The 18,154-nt window shown below is 42.1% G+C and overlaps 1 protein-coding gene across 3 annotated transcripts in view; it reads right to left on the minus strand.

Moving 5' to 3' along the window:
• ZNF827 (zinc finger protein 827) overlaps positions 1 to 18,154 on the minus strand; it is a 252,044-nt gene that overhangs the window by 152,282 nt on the left and 81,608 nt on the right. For all 3 annotated transcript variants that reach the window (XM_006872273.1, XM_006872275.1, XM_006872274.1), the window contains one exon: positions 16,883 to 17,363. In XM_006872273.1, the coding sequence (XP_006872335.1) occupies positions 16,883 to 17,363 (481 nt within the window). The remainder of the gene's footprint in view (positions 1 to 16,882; positions 17,364 to 18,154) is intronic.

The following is an 18,154-nucleotide window of genomic DNA, read 5'->3' on the forward strand; positions in this document are numbered from 1 at the left end:
CATAAGGGTCACTATGGGTCGGTACTGACTTGATGGCACCTAACAACTAACATACAGAAATAATTTGCTCAGTATACAGTATATGAATAAACATGATGAAAGTATACAACCCTGGTATACACGTTTCCTATTTTTAAACCATTTAGCTTTTTTCTTGTTCTGTTCTAATGACTCACTCTTGGTGGTAGTATAGTTCTGTTGTTGTTAAACGCCATCACGTTGTTTCTGACTCATAGTGACCCTGTATAGAGTTTCCGAGAAGTGGCTAGTCGGTTTGAACCACCAACCTTTCAGTTAGAAGTATAATGCTTTATTCTTCATCATCATACCAGGATGTCTGTGTTGTAGTTGATGTTATGAAGTGCCATCGAGTTGATTCCAACCCCTAGCGACCCTATACAGGGTTTCCAAGGAGCAGCTGGTGAGTTTGAATCACCGACCTTGTGGTTAAAACCAACTTTGTGGTCCAGTGCTTTATCCCCCAGTGCCACACCAGGACTCCTGTGTTGAAGTAATACGTCATAAATAAGGAAGTGACCTGTGCATGTCTGCACACATAAAACTATACAATTACAGTACTACCAGAGGCTGAAATAAACCAAAAGAACAAACCTATTGCCATGAACCTGGTTTTAACTCATATCGACTATCCAGGACAGAGTAGAACTGTCCATAGGGTTTCCAAGGCTGTAAACATTTATGGAAGCAGATTGAACCATCTTTTCCCCAAGGAGCTGGTCATGGGTTCAAACAGCCAACCTTTAGATTAGCATACAGGTGCTTAACCGCTGTGCCACCTGAGCTCCTACCAGAGACTACGTGTCATGCTTTAAACCAGTTTCTTCACCCAGATGCCACTAATATTCTGGGCTGGATGATCCTGTGTCCTTAAGAGGCCATCCTGTGCATTATTGCACATTTAGTGGTATCTCTGGCCTCTGCCCACTAGATGCCAGTAGTACTAGCCAATCATGAAAACCAAAAATGTCTCCAGACATTGTGATCCACTGGGGGCATAATTTCCTCTAGGCGAAAACTACTGCCTTAAATCAATTAACAGGTTACACTCAAATTCTGCTTTGGTGTCGCCGCTCATCATAGCTGGCAGATGTTGTTGTTGATGCTAAGTGCCTTCGAGTTGGTTCCGACCCATAGTGACCCTGTACAGGGTTTCCAAGGTGAGGCTGGTGAACCTGAACTGCAGATCTTGTGGTTCAAACCAATTTTGCAATCCAGAGCATTAATCCCCAGTGTCACATCAGGATTCCTAGCTGGCAGACAGGCAGGCAAATAGACATATAAATATATACATATGTACATATATAGATATAGTTTTGAGTGTGGCACTGCTGGATACTGCACTGGACTGCAAGGTCAGGTTGAACCACAGGGTCAGTGGTTCAAACCCACCAGCCACTCCTCAGAAATCCTATACAGGATCGCTACATGTCAGAAGCACTCAACGGCCTTAAACAACAACAAACAACAACCACTCTTGGTACTTTGAGCTAGATATGTTGAGGTAGGTATTAGGGTGAGTCAAAAATTATCCACACTCCAGTTATATTAAAACACCTATCCATGTCCACGGCTGATGACAACACTGAGCGTGCACGTGAAACGATTCTATCCATCAGATGCATGGCAGTAGATTATGTGGCAAATAATTTGCAAATCAGTCATGGCTTTGCTTAGGACATAATCTATGACAGACTTGGGTTTCAAAAAGTTTGTGCAAGATGGGTACCAAATAAAACCATGTTGTTGTTGTCAGGTGCCATCGAGTCAGAACCGACTCATAGCGTCCCCATGCACAGCAGAACAAAACAATGTCCCATCCTGGGCCAACCTCACTACCGCTGCCACACTTGACGCCATCAATGATACCACCTGGCCAACCCATCTCATCGGGGGTCTTCCTCTTTTACTCCGACCCTCCATCTTACCCAGCATGACATCCTTCTCCAGCAACTGTTCTCTCCTGACAACATGCCCAAAGTATGAGAGATGAAATTAGCCACCTTGGCCTCCAAGAAGCACTCTGGCTGCACTTCCTCCAAAACAGATCTATTGGTTCTTTTGGCAGTCCATGGCACTTTCAGTGTTATCCTCCAACACCACAATTCAAAGGCATCAATTCTTCTACGATTTTCCTTATTCACTGTCCAGCTTTCACATCCATATGATGTTATTGAAAATACCATGGCTTGGGTCAGGCGTACCTTAGTCCTCAAGTTGACATCCTTGCTCTTCAACACTTTAAAACCATGGAAGAGCATAAAAAGAAGTGTTTGGAAATCTGCAAACACAATTTGGACAGATACTCGAAGGAAGGTCAAAGTTTCCTTTAAAGAAAATCATTACTGTAAATGCCACATGTATTCACCACTAGGAGCCTGAAAGTAAACGGCAGAGTATGGAATGGAAATAGCCTCAATCGCCAAACAAGAAAAAGCTCAAAAGTCAACCATCAACTGAAAAACTTATGTTTACAGTTTTATAGGATTCTCAAGGGCCAGTATTAGAAACACTATCAAGAAAAAGATTCAACAATCAACAGTGCTCCTTATAGTGAGATGCTCACTGAAGAGCAGAAGTCTAAAATTCCAGATTAAAAGCAGAGGATTACTATCCAACGGTGTTGTGATCTTGCAAGACATTGTATAACCACACACCTCTGCTCACACTGTTGACACTCAGCAAAATCTTTCAAGCATCCTCCCTATAATCCTGATCTTGCTCCCATGGACTTTCACCTGTTTGGTCCCCTGAAAGCAGCCCTTGGAAGATGAAGATTCATATCTGATGAAGAAGTGAAGACAGTGGTGCATTTGTGACTTACAGCTCTGCCTAAAACATTTTTTAATAAGGGAATACAAAGGCTTATTGACAGAAAGACAAAGTGTATTGAAAAGCAAGGTGATTATATCAAAAATTGATGCATTTGTCTTTTCTAAAAGTTGATTAAAATAAATTCTACAACCAGAGTGAGGTTCATTTTTTACTCCCCTGTGAACTAACATTGAGGTAGGTACTTTGAAGTAAGTACTAACATGTGGTGGTAGTTACGTGCCATGGAGTCGGAACCGACTCATAGTGACCCTGTACAGGGTTTCCGAGGCTGTAAATCTTTAGGGGAGCAGAAAGCCTCATCTTTCTCCCACGGAACAGCTGGTAGTTTCAAACTGCTGACCTTAAGGTTCACAGCTCGATTCGTAACCACTACGCTACCAGAGCTCCTTACTATATTAGGTACTAATATAGTAGGTACTAATATAAACACAGTTTACACATGAGGAAGCTAAGACCTAGAGAGTTTGAATAAATACCCCAAATAACAATCAACTGAATAACAACCAGGTAGTGTTAATATAGAATTATAAATGGTTTTGGTGTAGATTTGAAGTTTTATATGTCTTATTGCCTAACATTTATTACAATAAGGAATGAGGGCAGCTGCTAAGTGTTGTCAACTATGAAGATGCCATTTTTTAATTATTGCACTCTTCATGCAAGCATCTGAGCAAATTAATTGATGGCATCCTAAGATGACAAGTCGAGATGTAAAATATCTGCTCCCATTTGCCACAATTTCCTTGTGTGAACCTGTATTTCTTGAAATTGCACTCACCAAAATAAACGCAGCATAGATTAAATGCTAAAACTGCTATAAAATGGTAGTATAACTTACTTACTTTCACATTTTCTACTTACCAAATAGCAACTTTTTTCTAATTACTTGACTTTTTAAAGTAAATAAAGTTACAAACATGAACTTAAAAAAAAAAATAGTTATACTAAAAAAATACATTCTCTATGTGCTTGATGTATCACGTTTGCACGAAAGATTTTCTTTAGGGGGAAAAAATGGATTCACTGTTTGGAAAAACAAACAAAATAAAGACATGCATACTTTCCACTCCCTTATTTTGCATTACCGGAGCAAAGCAGGGAGATAGTATGACCTTTTTTCAAAATCACCCAGCTCATTAATGATAGAACCAGAATCAGAAGCTCAACTCTCCTATTACCAAGACTGAGTGGTTATGACTACTTAATTCCCTTGTAAATAGTTACATAAGTATCTATGAACAGGCTGGGGAACTGAGATTTTTCAACAATTTGGGAGCACTTTGGATGAGAAAATAAATAAATAAACTGCCTTCTGAAATCACAAGGACACAAGGAAAGCCAAGATTCAATTAAATAATAATTAGCAACCGTTGAGCATTACTTTTAGATATTAAGTATATTATATTCAAATAGAATGCTTAAAACATTAGCTAAATATTTTTAAATCCCGATCTCCAATTTGTCTCAAAATAGTTTTATAATTAGCATTTAGTTCCATTTTAGTCATTTCCCTTTTTTTTTTTTTTTTTCATTAATCTCCACCTCAGCTAATTCCTGGCCACACTTGAGGAGCTATGTACCCAGGCCAAGACCCCACAGGTCTTCTCTGACAGCTGCTACCATTATAGACAGCGTGCCAAAGGGAAAACACAACAGCCTCTGGAGAAGGGTCAAGGGTAACAACAGTGAGCAGAGCCTCCAGAACTCTAAAATAAATAAATAAGGTTTTCTCTGCAAATTATCCTATGAAAACCAACACAGAATGAACAAAAGTAGCTATCTGCCATAATCACTTGAACAAGTAGGATAACTCCCTTGTCAAAAGCAGGAAGGACAGGACCTGGAAAATCAATCAAGCCTTGAGTAAGTGTGAAAGAAAGTTCTATTTTAAATCCATACTATTGACACACCACCCACAGAATGACATATATGAACACTTATTGTTGTTGCTTGTCATTGTTGTTGTTTTTAAGTGTCATTGAGTCGGTTCCGACCCTTAGCAACCTTGTATGGGGTTTCCGAGGAGCTTGAACAGTGGTTCAAACCAAACTTGCAGTTCAGTGCATTAACCTGCATTTCCATTGTTTTTGCTAAGTGCTGACAAGTCGGTTCCAGCTCATAGCTATATTGCATAAGATTTCTGAGGCTTTAAATCTTTGAGGGAGCAAAAAGCCACATCTTTCTCCCACGGAGCCGTTGGCAGGCTTGAACTGTGGGCCTTGTGGTTTGTGGTTCAGCGCTTATTGTACAGAGTCAACACTAGTTAGTAGAACTCTGGAGGAATTGGTTTTCAGGGAGACTAGAAAAGGAAGGCATGGGTAGGCAGCAGTGGTGTTCAGCCATAGAATTCTAGCCTTCCATTCCACCAGCCCACCAGCCACTTCACAGGAGAAAGATGAGGTTTTCTGCTCCCACAGATTGACAGCCTTTGCTATGAGTTGGAACCAATTCGACAACAGCACTTAACAACAATGCAGGAGATCCAGGGCCCGTTCCCGACAGTACTTGGGTACTGCTACAATGTTGAACAAATTTCAGCGGAACTTCCCAGATTAACGTGGAATATGAGCAAAGGGCTGGCAATCTGTTTCTGTAAATCAGCCTATGTAATCCATAGATTACAATCAGTGAGCTGGCAACCGATCACAGACATGACACAGGCCCTGGCAGTGTTTCGTTCCATTGTGTGACAGCTAGCAACAACAAAAATTAGGTAGTCTCTTTCCAACACTCTTTAGGGAAGCAATGTTCCAAATGGTATCTCCCCTTACTCTTACACTTGTCATTTTAAACAATAAGATGCAGGCATTTGAGTTTATGTGTCAGGTTTTTGTTTTGTTTTTTTTATTGTGAGGTTTACATGGGAGAACATCAGCTTTACACTCATCCTATTGTATTTCGTTTCACTGCAATGATTACAGTCCCCTCCATGCATCATCATATAACCCCAAAGGGTACACCACACAGGCCCATCCCACCCTCCCGGCCGCCAGCACACAGCCCTTCTCCTGCCCTGAGTCCAGTGTCCCCAGTCGCTCCACCTGTCCACGTCATCTTCTCTGTCTCTTATGTGTCAGTTTTTTATGATCTTTGCCACTGTGGACCATCCAGAGAGCCCCAGGAACTCGAGGTTGTCGCAGATTGTAAAATAGTTACAATGATTCCCTTCCTGAATATCCACCCCTTTGCAATGTGACTTTTGTAGCTCCTCTCATCAAACATTGGAATCTGTTCTTCCATTTTTTTAAATGTGGGCTGGCCTTGTGGCTAGCTTTGATCAACAGAATGCAATGGAAGCGATATTGGGCCAATTCTGAATTTAGTCTCTTCTGGATTCCTGCTCAGCTGCCATGTGAGCAAGTCCAGGCTAGCCTACTTGAAGCATGAGAGACCATGTGGAGCAGAGGTGAGTCATTCCACCTAAGGCCATCTAAGAGCAGCCAGCACCCAGCCATCCCCAACTGATCTGACAATCCAGCTAAGACCAGAAGAAGCACCCTGTTGAGCCATGCCCAAATTCCTAGGAAAATGGTTACTGGTTTTGAGTTGTGAAACAGTTTGTTATCTAGGTAACTGTGTAAGAAAATCCAGCTCCTAAACCTGGACACATCAGCTGAGGTCCTGGAATATTAGACACAGGAGAATGTCAAGGTACTCACATTCTTTGAGATACTGGCCTCTATCTTCTCTCTTTTAACTTTATGGACTTGGTCTATAATATGCAAATATTTTTCCAAGTGAAGTTATATCCACCTCTAAAATCCTAACTTCGAGAATATGACTAGTGAGATATCTTTCTGGTAATTCATTAAGGATTACGTCATGGAAGACACAAAGATGTGCTAAGAGAAATGTCACGACCCTCCTCTAACAACTTGTTACTCAGATAAAGAGGTAAGACTCAAGCAACTGAATGAACTATGTAATAAGACAGGTACCAACTGGAGTGGTAAAGACTATACAGCACAGCAACAGGCAGTTTCACTGAAGAAGTATGAATTAAAGCACTCCTGGAAGGATGGCCAGCATTTGCAGAGACCAGACAGGATACAGAGTGGGTATCACAGAAATAGAGCACAGCTTAGCTGGAGACTCTCCACAAAAGATCCAGTACCACTCAGGTAGGGAATGGAGCAATGTGTTGAAATAGTTGTTTTAGCTGTAATAACATTGTTTTTTCTCTACAACAAATTATTTTATTTTTTTCATTTTACCTAAGAGAAGGAAAATATATGGAACTCGTCTGGCTCATATTACTACCCCGACTGGAAACATTAAGGGAAGAACATGAGAGAAGCACTGAAGTGGAAATGAGACCAGTATGTCTATGAGCAATCTTTTTCTTGTGAAGGAATGGAATATAGTGATTCAATAGAAGGAAGCCACGCAGGTACAGAACCTAAGGCAGGATATACTGGAAGAGCAGTCTGTCAGAAATATGTTGGGAGGGCTGGAGTGGAGAAGGTATTAGGGAAGAAGTAAAGGGGGGCTTAGGGGTGGGCAAGCTGTCTTGGCATGAAGTGATGGCCAGGACAGACTACAGATGAAGAGATGGATCTTAGATACATTTGAAGACACAAAAAATTTAACCAGACTAGTGACCAAAAGAGCACGCATTAGAAATAATGCCATGGTTTGAAGCCAAGGAAAATAAACATTGAAGCAGACGGAGGTCAAAAGACAGTTCACTCAACTGAGAGAAAAATTAGGTAAGAACTAATTAAATGGTCGCGAGCCAAGGCAGAATTGGGGAAGGCTAAATCTTTGCTCTGTCCCCAGAGCTGAAACATTTGGAGCCTCAGCTTCCTCGTCTATAAAATAGGCTTAATATTATTGACCCCATAGGTTAAATGAGGAATTGCATGAAGTTGTTGGCATACTGCCCGGCTCACTGAAAACACACTGGATTAATAATAAATTGATAACAATAATGGAAGTAGTAACAATAATGATAACAGCAGTAAAGTAGGAGGAAATGTACTACTTCTGAGGAGGAAGAGGATGACCTGGATTTGGGTTTTCAGAAACACAGAATTTCATAACATTTTCCCAAGGATCTGATGGTAATCAAAGAACTAAGTAGACTCTTACCTCTCACACCAAGGAAAGAAAGATCTGGATTCTAGTTGTGACCATCGCAGTGACGTCACCCGGGGGTTGCAGATTGTACTGGGAGACACTGTCAGTGGGAATGACCCTAAAGTGACTGTCTATAAAATTCCTGTGCGGTGTGTTTCAGCAGAAGTTTTTTCTTTTAATATGACTGTCGTTAGTTATAACAACAAACACATTTTTCATAAACCCAGCTTTTGTTGTTGTTGTGAAGCACCATCGAGTCAGTTTCAACTCACAGCAACCCTGTGTAGTGTTTCCACGAATCGGCTGTTAAATTACATATATCAATATACCTACAAAGTTAAGTCTCTATATGCTATTTTACTTTTTGAACTTTCTAATGTGCTTTGGTTAGAGCTGTCATTACTACCCAATTACCATGGTGTTACAAATCACATAGTTTCATCTACAGATGTTTGATAGCTACCAGTGTTTTTATAGTGGCTGCTTGTGTCTCATTTTCTACTGCCTTAGCTATAATATTGTGGTAATTAGTATTTGTGAACCTGTGTCAATAACTTTTTTTGAACATGAAATAGTTATTGAAAGGATAGGAGAAAACTGTAAAAAAAAAAAGGTTTCTACTCTGTTACTGATAATGTAACGAATGATGCTATAATTCAACATAGAAAGATTTTATAAGTTTGTTGTTAGCATTCATATACTCTAAGAACTACTACATTTGAGCAACTTACAACAATGGTTATGCCATAGTCTTCTATGATTTAAGTTGATCATAAACATTACTAAGGATTTTGTATGGCCTAATCTAGGAGCTCTGGTAGCGTAGTGGTTACGAATCGGGCTGCGAACCTTAAGGTCAGCGGTTCGAAACTACCAGCCGCTCCGCGGGAGAAAGATGAGGCTTTCTACTCCCGTAAAGATTTACACCCTCGGAAACCCTGTACAGGGTCGCTATGGGTCGGAACCGACTCGACGGCACTTAATAACAACAACAATCTAGGAGGAGGTCTGTGGGAGACCAGAGAGGAGATGTTATCACCAATGAGTTACCTACCTCATGGGGTGACAGCAGTCTTAATGACACCACTGAACTCTAGAACAGTTAATTTATCCAAAGTCTTGTTTTCCTCATTTACACACTGGTTATAAGAGAATGAATTTGAAATACACTGTGTCCTATAAAATGCTGCAGAAATGTACATGGCTGTTAACACTAAATAATTCCTAAAAAGCCTCAAAGTATCTGTACAACTTACAAAGGTGTCTGACCTACAACATTCAGGCTCCCAGGCTCTAACTTTACAACAGACAAGAACTGGCAGAGAAGGGAGTCAAGTTTCTGTTTGGCTGCTGCTTTTCTCTGTGATGTGAGATACAGACAGCCTGGGAGAGGACATGATTACAATCCTCGCTCTGCCACTTACTAACAGTGTGAACTTATCCTCTTTGTTTCTCAGTTTCTTCATCTGTTAAATGGGGAGCTCTGGTAACTTAGTGGTTACGAATTGGGCTGTGAACCTCAGGATCAGCAGTTCGAAACTACCAGCTGTTCTGCAGGAGAAAGAAGAGGCTTTCTGCTCTTGTATAGATTTACAGCCTCGGAAACCATGTACAGGGTTGCTAGGAGTCGGAACTGACTCCACGGCACAAAACAACAACAACAACAACAATACAACTTACATAGGATTGTTGTGAGGTTCAAATAAGTTCAACAGCAGGCAATATACACATATATGATCCCTGAGTGACAGAAATGATTTTTGCCAACCTCAGCTACTGGTGTGGAGCTGTAGGATAAGCACTGGACTGCTAACCAAGAAATTGGCCATTCAAACCCACCAGCCGCTTCTAGGAAAACCTATACAAGATCCGTAGGAGCTGAAACTGACTCCATGGCACTTAAGAAAAACAAGTAACATAAAAGTTGGTGGCTCAAACCCACCAGATGCTCCTAGGAAACCCTATACAGGGTCGATATGAGTCAGGACCAACTCCATGACATTTAACAGCAACTAACCTAAAAGTTAGCAGTTCAAACCCACCCCATGGTGCTGCAGAAGAAAGGCCTGGCAATCTGTTTCCATAAAGATTACAGCCAAAAAAAAACCACTCTGTGGAGCGGTTTCTACTCTGCAACACATGGCATTGCCATGAGTCAGAACGAACTTGATGGAAACAGGTTTGGCTTCGTATTTGGTAAAGCACTACATAAGGGGTTGATAAACAAAAACAATAAACAGTGAGCAAATGTCTCAAAGTCCCTGTCCATGAAAATTTCAGCACCTGTGTGTAACTCCAGGCTCCACTTTCTTGTCACACCATCTGTCACCTACTGTGACTCACTCCTCATGGAGGAGCAAGTCACTGAAAACCCCGGAAAGAATCACACGCTCCCTTCTTTTAAGAAATCACCAAGTTCAGTACGATCCACGATTCTAAAAGGGCATTTAAGCTGCCTGTATGGATAAGGTTCCTAAATCAGCTTCTCACATAAGGACTTTTCCTCACATGATCAGTGAGTGGTCATCATGAGAAATAGTAACCCTCCACTCACCCCCCAGAAAACAAGCCCACCCATTGCCATCAACTCATAGCAACCCAGCAAGAGTCCCAGGTTTAACCCACTGCACCACTAGGGCTCCTTGAGAAAAACAAGGCAGGGTTAAAAACAGGAGCCAGACTGAGGATGCACAGAGACACTGTTAGAAATCGAATGGGGAAAGCACAGCATGGGAAGTGGGAGGACCCATCCCCCTCTAAAAGTCTTCCCCTTCAACTATTAACACTGAAGTCTTAGGGCGTGAATAGCACAAGGAAACCATTTACTTGAAAGAAGACTCTGTTGTTAAAATAGTTTACAGTAAGCCAACCAAAGCCACCAGACAATCAGGACAACTTGGTTCAATAGCATCTTCCATCTCTTCTTCTTCTTCTGCGGCACAAAGGTACAGCAAGTTAGGGGAGCTGACATTGATAGAAACAATGCATAAAATCGTGTGTAAAGGATGGAAGTTAACGATCAAAGGCCTATGGGAAACTATGGCAAGATTCCTATGTGACCCAAACACATTAACCAACTCTCCTTCATTTATAAGTGAAAACCTTTGCCATTTTATAGCTGAACCACTAATAAATCAGAAACAATTTAGCTTGCTCCCATTTGTTCTCAAAATGTCTCTGTGAGGCTAAAAGTGAGTGGCTGCTTTAAAAGGTCTATCTCTCCTAGTTAACATTATTTTGGTGTCAATTTTATACCATTAATATAATGTGGTAGGCAGTATAAAAAAAGATATCGCTGCTTTCCAGATTAAAAATAATAGATATGACTTCTTTTATTTTGGAAAACCGGAGGCAAAAAGATATTCCCAGCCAGCAGCTGAGGTGCCAAGTTTCTGCCAACTGCTTGGTTATAATTCGGGGAGTTAGAATAAAATTTTTATATCTTGAAAAGTATAGTTTTCAGAAAGAGAAATAATGTAAGGCCATCGCAGGCAAATTTTAATCGGGTAGCTGATGATTTGCCCAGCTCCTCAATGCTTTGGATGAGTCCTGAGACTTTCTATTTCTAACTAGAGAACATTAAGACACTTCTTTTAATTCTCCTGTCATGAGAATGACTCGAGGAAAACCACGGGACTTCATGAATGTGACTCACCCAGACCTCTCCTTCGTGTCAACTTTAACCTCTGGTGAAATGCCTCAGCAAAGCAAAAGAAGACAGCTGTACAGAGAAAAACATGGTACCAAGTAGATGCTCCACATTATATTCTACACAGTCCTCAGTCCTGGCTACACATTAGAGTCATTGAAGGATTTTACAGGAAATATCAATGTCTAGATCCTATCCAAGACCAATGAAATAATAATTTGGGGGAGTGGACAGGTCCACAGACTTCATAACATCGCTATGTGATAGAGTAGTGCTGTCCCACAGAATTTCCAAGTCTGTAATCTTTCCAGAAGTACACACATCTTTCTCCTGTGGAGCAGCTGGTGGGTTCAAACTACCCATTTTCCAATTGCAGCAAGGGCTCCTTCAGGAGTGGGATTTGTTGTTGTTGTTAAGTGCCGACAAGTCAATTCTAACCCATAGCGACCCTGTACAGGGTTTTCGAGGCTATAAATCTTTACGGGAGCAGAAAGCCTCATCTTTCTCTCAAGGAACAGCTGGTAGTTTCGAACCGCTGACCTTAAGGTTCGCAGCCCGATTCGTAACCACTACGCTACCAGAGCTCCTTTACAGGAGTGGGATAGGCCCTGGCAAATTTTTAGACGCTCCCCTGTTAAAAGCCTAATGTGCCGCCTGATTAAGAACTACTGCTGGACGAGGAATGAAGACACAGAATTAGTAGGAACGTAAGTGTGCTGAGGACTCTCTGGGTGCTGCAAACGGTGAACATATTTCACTGCTAACTGAAAAGTTGGATGTTGAAGTTCACTTAAAGATGCCTCAAGAGAAAGACCTAACAACTTTACTCCTGAAAAACCAGTCACTGAAAACCCTATGGAGTACACAGGAGGTCATCATGAATCAGAACTAACTTAAAGGCAACCGACATGGGAAACGTACCACTGTGGGGGAGCATCCCTCCCTGGACAGCCCTAGTCATATGACCGCTGGACCATTTGCCCTGGCATGACAGTCGGGGGCCCTGGTCACATGACCACTGGACCATCTGCTCTGGCATGACAGTGCTCTGTATATATATCTTACTTCTAAGAAAGAGTCACGGAAGCAAATGTGTAGGGCTATAGCACCCATGAGGTTCCTATGGAACAATTCTACTTTATAGATACATGGGGTCTCCATGAGTCAGAATCGACAGGATGACAGTGGGTGTTTTTTGTGAGGTTTTTTTATTTTTTTGGTAACAGTCTAAGGACTGCTTCCTAGGCCCAAACCTTGAGGGAAGCCTAAAAAATTCTTTTTTCTGTATGTCCAGAAAGCTGGCAGTAGGAGCATTGCTCCTCATTGTTCCATACTCTTCTCTGAATTGATTACGGTGCTAGGTCTGGGAAGCCTGGGTTTTAGAGAGCAGCATTAATTTTGAAGGACCAAGCTGATGTTTCAGAAAAGAGGTCTTATTTCACATATGTCGTTGTTAAGTATCAAGGAGTCAGTTCCAACTCATAGTGACCCTGTATAGGATTTTCCGAGGAGCAGCTGGTGAGCTTGAACTGCCGACCTTGCAGTTCAAACTAACCTTGCAGTCCTGTGCATTAACCCACAGCACCACACCAGGACTCCTGTGGTTCATTTTGGGAACCTTAATAAGGAGCTTTGGTAGCGTAGTGGTTACGAATCGGGCTGCGAACCGCAAGGTCAGCAGTTCGAAACTACCAGCGGCTCCGCGGGAGAAAGATGAGGCTTTCTGCTCCCGTAAAGATTTACAGCCTCGGAAACCCTGTACAGGGTCTCTATGGGTCGGAACCGACTCGACAGCATTCAACAACAACAATAAGGGGAATTACAGGCCAATTCAGAACTGTATCCCATCTGGTGATTTTAATCCCACTAGTTAAAATCCATTTAAGGAGCTCTGGTAGTGTTGTGGTTAACGGGCTGCTAACCTCAAGGTCAGCAATTCAAAACTACCAATGGTTCCATGGGAGAAAGATGAGGTGTTCTGCTCCTGTAAAGATTTACAGCCTTGGAAACCCTGTGCAGGGTCACTATGAGTCGGAACCGACTCTTCGGTACTTAACAACAACAAGTTAAAATCCATTTAGTTGCTTTATGCTTAGTTTTAGTCAAAGGAGCAAGAAAGACACCCCTTAATAACACAGCAAGAAAAGACTCTCTTTCCAAAACAAGTAACTATCAACACGCCTGAATTTGTCACTGTGCTCCGGGTTTGCAGACAGCGTTCTGGCTGGCACAGACGCTCGCAGACTCGGCGACCACCAACAGCTGCACCCGATCGTACCAGCAGGTGCAGGGGCAGAACCCAGCTAAAAATTCGGCTCAAGAACAATGGCACCGTTATGATGCCAAAGGACGAGGTCCAACTCGAGCCAGGACTTCACTACCCTCAATGATGGAAAGAGCTAAAGCTCAGGCCCAGCTCAGTGGAATTTAGCCTTCTTGTCCATGAATCACATCCACAGACACAGCCAGGTAGCAGCTATCATTGTAGGGCCCGACCAACCACAGAGTTAGACGAATAAAAATAAATCTCTCCCGAAAATGTATTCTTTTCTTTTTAACAGATCTTCTCCTCCCGCCGTGGGCTGCACTGCCATCACCACCAAGTTTACATTTACATCCAAATATGCACACACAAAAAAATTACCGATGCATCTCACTCCCCGGTGACTTTATAACAGGTTGCTAGGTAACAGTGCATACAAGTCAGGTTTCAGGACCTCTAGTAAGCCACCATAAAATAGCTGCATGGGCCTTTTGCATAAATAGTGTGCATTTGTTATCTGTTTTCATATACCAATTGATCAGTCAGTAAAACTCTGACTGCCAAACCATAAACAACTCCCATCAATATCGAACTGACGGAAAAAAACAAACCAAAAAACAGATCCCAATAGGACGCTGTAGTGCACAATCTTTTGCCCCAACCTACAAACCAGTTTGTCTCCTTGTGTTGCTCCAGTCTGCCATCCCCACCCACAGATGGGTCTGGAGCTAATTAGAGCCTGCCGTGAGACACCCAGAGCCATGTCCAACAGCAGGAGCAGCGCATCACACACCAGTGTGTAATCCCATCGGAAACCTTCCCTCCCTCACTGCACTCTTCCCCAAGTCTCAACAAATTCCTGGAGTCATGACGTAAAAGGAGTAACCCTATACTCAAGAGTTATCCACCCCCACTCCAGCTTTTCTTTGTCTGTTAGGTAAGGAAATGCCCTTTTTAATAAGCTTTGCCAAATAAATGTTATCTGCATTCTTTCCCTCCGGATTACACTATAAAAACAACACAAAACTAAAAACAAAACCCGGTGCTGTAGAGTCGATTCTGACTCATGATAACCCTATGTGTTACAGAGTAGAAAGGAGCTTCAGGGTTTTCTTGGCTATAATCTTTACAGAAGGAGACTGCCAGGTCTTTCTTCCGCAGCACTGCTGGGAGGTGTCAAATCCCCAACCAGTAAAAAAAAAAAAAGACACCCTGTGGAGTCCAGTTTCTTGCCATGACTTTACCAATGTCCCCGTGAGTAGCCAGGAATAAATCATCTATGCCAATTAGGGATCCTGATTTTACTATAACTGAAAGCAAAAATCAAACCTACTACCACTGAGAGCTAACAGTCTCATCTTTCTCCCATGGAGCTGCTGCTGGGTTTGAACCACTGATCTTGAGGCTAGCACTCCAATGTCTAACCCACAGCACACCACACCATTGGAGCCCATACAAGAAAACCTTTTGTAATAGTATCAGCAAGAGAAAGGCCATCAAGGAAGAACTACGGTTTCCCTGAAGATGAAATTCTAAAGAATCAGGGAGATGAAAAGTAAACTGGAAACACATATTTCCCTCCATATCTTTTCAAAGATTTTAAAACATAAAACTCGATGTTTCTAAAATCCTATTTCCCGCTAGGTTAGGATGAAAGGTAGGTAGGGGAAGGAGTGGCACATTCTGATTCCTGTGATGTAATTACTTACTCAGGACCATTACAGGCTGTGCTGCACTCTGTCAGTTCCTGCTGTTTTCCTCATCAGTTCATTTCTGTGGCACCTTACTTTCCATTCCTTATCTTTCCTCATTTCTTCCCAGCTAGCTTCTCTCATTCCTGAGGGGCAAAGATCTGGGGAGACCAGGATATTCCAAAAGGCCCGACTGAAGTGTCACTGAGCAAAAGGACTTCAGAGAGAAGTTGAACCTCTAATTCACCTGGCAATGACATTTAGTGAAATGTGACTCACAGTCCATTTCAAGGAAGGCGGTGACCAATTATTCTCCATTTAAAAGGGTATTGTCAAACTCCAAAAAGCTGAAATGGCATTTGGAAATCACCATCATGGGGACTGGACTGCCATCTTCACTGAAAGACAGAACCGGTTCTCAACCGACCGACCTCCGCACACACACACAACTCCTTTAAAATTTAAAACCACACTTTTTAAAACATTATGAGTCTCGCACAATCCTGCAACATGTCTTGTCATTCCAAGAGACAGCCATGAACAAGGGTGGTCCCTCAGCAGCTCAAGACCCTCTGCTCCACATCAAAACTTAGCACAGAAATTAAAGGAAAGAAAAAAAAAAAAAAAGATGTCTTTAATGAAAAAGACATAAGCATCATGCTCAATTCCATGGTGATGTACAGAAATATCGAGGAGTAAGAATTTTGTTTTGCTTTGTTTTTTAAACAATATATATACATGCCATCTTCTAGCCAGAAAGCATTTGGGTAATTGTGGAAAAAAATGTTGTTTTGTGCTTTCTTTCCTAACACTGTCTAAGATTATCTTTACCACTTGCTCAAAATTTTAAAACTCTATGAAGGCTCATAGTATTCTCTGTATATTAGGGTCCTTTAGAAGTCTTTCAAATTATTCAAGCAAAGAACTTGAATAATACAACCTAACATAAGTCATGCAAGTACTTTAAAAAACAAACCCCAAGGCAGAGACAAGTTAAACAGGGTCCAAGGTCATACCATGCAACTGGCAAAAATCTAGCATACCATGTGACTTTTCCCAGACCAAAAAAAAAAAAAATATATCCATAAAGGTGGTAAGTAAATCACCATCTTCTCTTATTTCTACCCAACCAAAGCAATGCTCTCTTCCAAAGGATTGAGAAAAAAAAAATTGTTTTAATTAAAAGGAAAGTCAAGGAGCACAGTTAAGAAAGCCTTACGTAGACAGTTAGGATTTAAAAGAAGCTCGAAATCATCCAGTTCTCCCAGCTCATTTTGCAGATGAGAAAACTGAGGGAGGGAGAAAGAAAGAGAGAGAGAGAGAGAGAATACAACCCTATTCAAGTACCTGACAGCTTCATGAGAAAATCAGACGCCATCTTAACAGAGATGTCCTGGCTGAACAATGCTGACGCACTGTTGGCCACATACTCGGAAGGGTCTTTCAGCTTTGTGTGGTTGGCGGGCCTGTCGGCAGTGTTCAGGGTAAAGGAGGTGGGCAGGCCGTTATCTTCCTTGGGTTCCTCCTTCACCAGCAAAGGCGAGATGCCAGCCCCACCCTGGCTAGTCCTCTCTGGAGTGTTAGACGTCATCATGGTCCCCACTAGCTCTGTCCCTCCTCCTTCCCTTTGCTGCCCCAGGCAGGCACTGTCACTGAGGTGGGGCGATCCCTTGACATCTGTGTCTGGGATCTCCTCCTTCACCTTGGCTTCTGTCCTCAGGAAGTGCTGGTGGCAGCGCATGTGGAGTTTCAGGCTGAAGTGGCGTGAGGAAGTGAAAGGGCAAAGCTGGCACTGAAAGGTCTCTCCTCGGTCCTGGTGCTGATGAACCTGACGGAGAAGCAAGAAGAATGAGCTATCCACTGTGCGCTTACGGAAAATGGTTTGTTGCATATCCTGACTGCTCATCAATAATTTTCTCATAGTACAAAGGGCTGGTCCAAGAAGTAAAACAACCAGAGCAGCATTTCATTACTGGGTTCCAAGCAATAAGGTTAATCCCTAACTGTATAAAGTTGGTCCACACAGGTTTGCTGTTGTTGCTGGTAAGCACCCATTATTAGAACCACACTCACAACCAACTTATGGATGCTTCTTTTGGTAGAATTGTCCTTACATGCTAGTCATCATATCTCAGTTGAGGTCTTCAGACAAAATTATAGGAACCCAACACAATGCAAACTTACATAATGATGAGCTGGGGGTCAAAAGAGGTAAACTGTCAAGTGGTTCCTCTCCTGATAAAAATAACTTGGATGCCTCTCTCTTCAGTAATTAAGAACCTGGAAAACAACTCTCCAGGGGATTCCCAGTTCATAGATAGGGAAATTGAGACCCCAGAGTAAGTGATCTGAGAAACTCACACATGAAGATAGCAAAGCAGAGTGGGAGAAAGGTCAAGCTCTGAGCCCACCAAGTATCCTGAGCAAGACACAACCACCTTTGCCAAATGTGGTTAGTGTTTCCCGTTTCAGATTCCGATGTCTGCAATGCCAGGAGGCTGGTTTCTAAAGCCAGTTCTGGTCTTCCATATACCATACATGCAAAGATTGCAAGAAACTTTTTCTTCAGGCCACTACCAACTTTAGTGCTTGTAAAAGTAAGGAAATCATTGCATTGGC

This window comes from Chrysochloris asiatica, unplaced genomic scaffold, assembly GCF_000296735.1.
Source record: "Chrysochloris asiatica unplaced genomic scaffold, ChrAsi1.0 scaffold00190, whole genome shotgun sequence".
NCBI lineage: Eukaryota > Metazoa > Chordata > Mammalia > Afrosoricida > Chrysochloridae > Chrysochloris > Chrysochloris asiatica.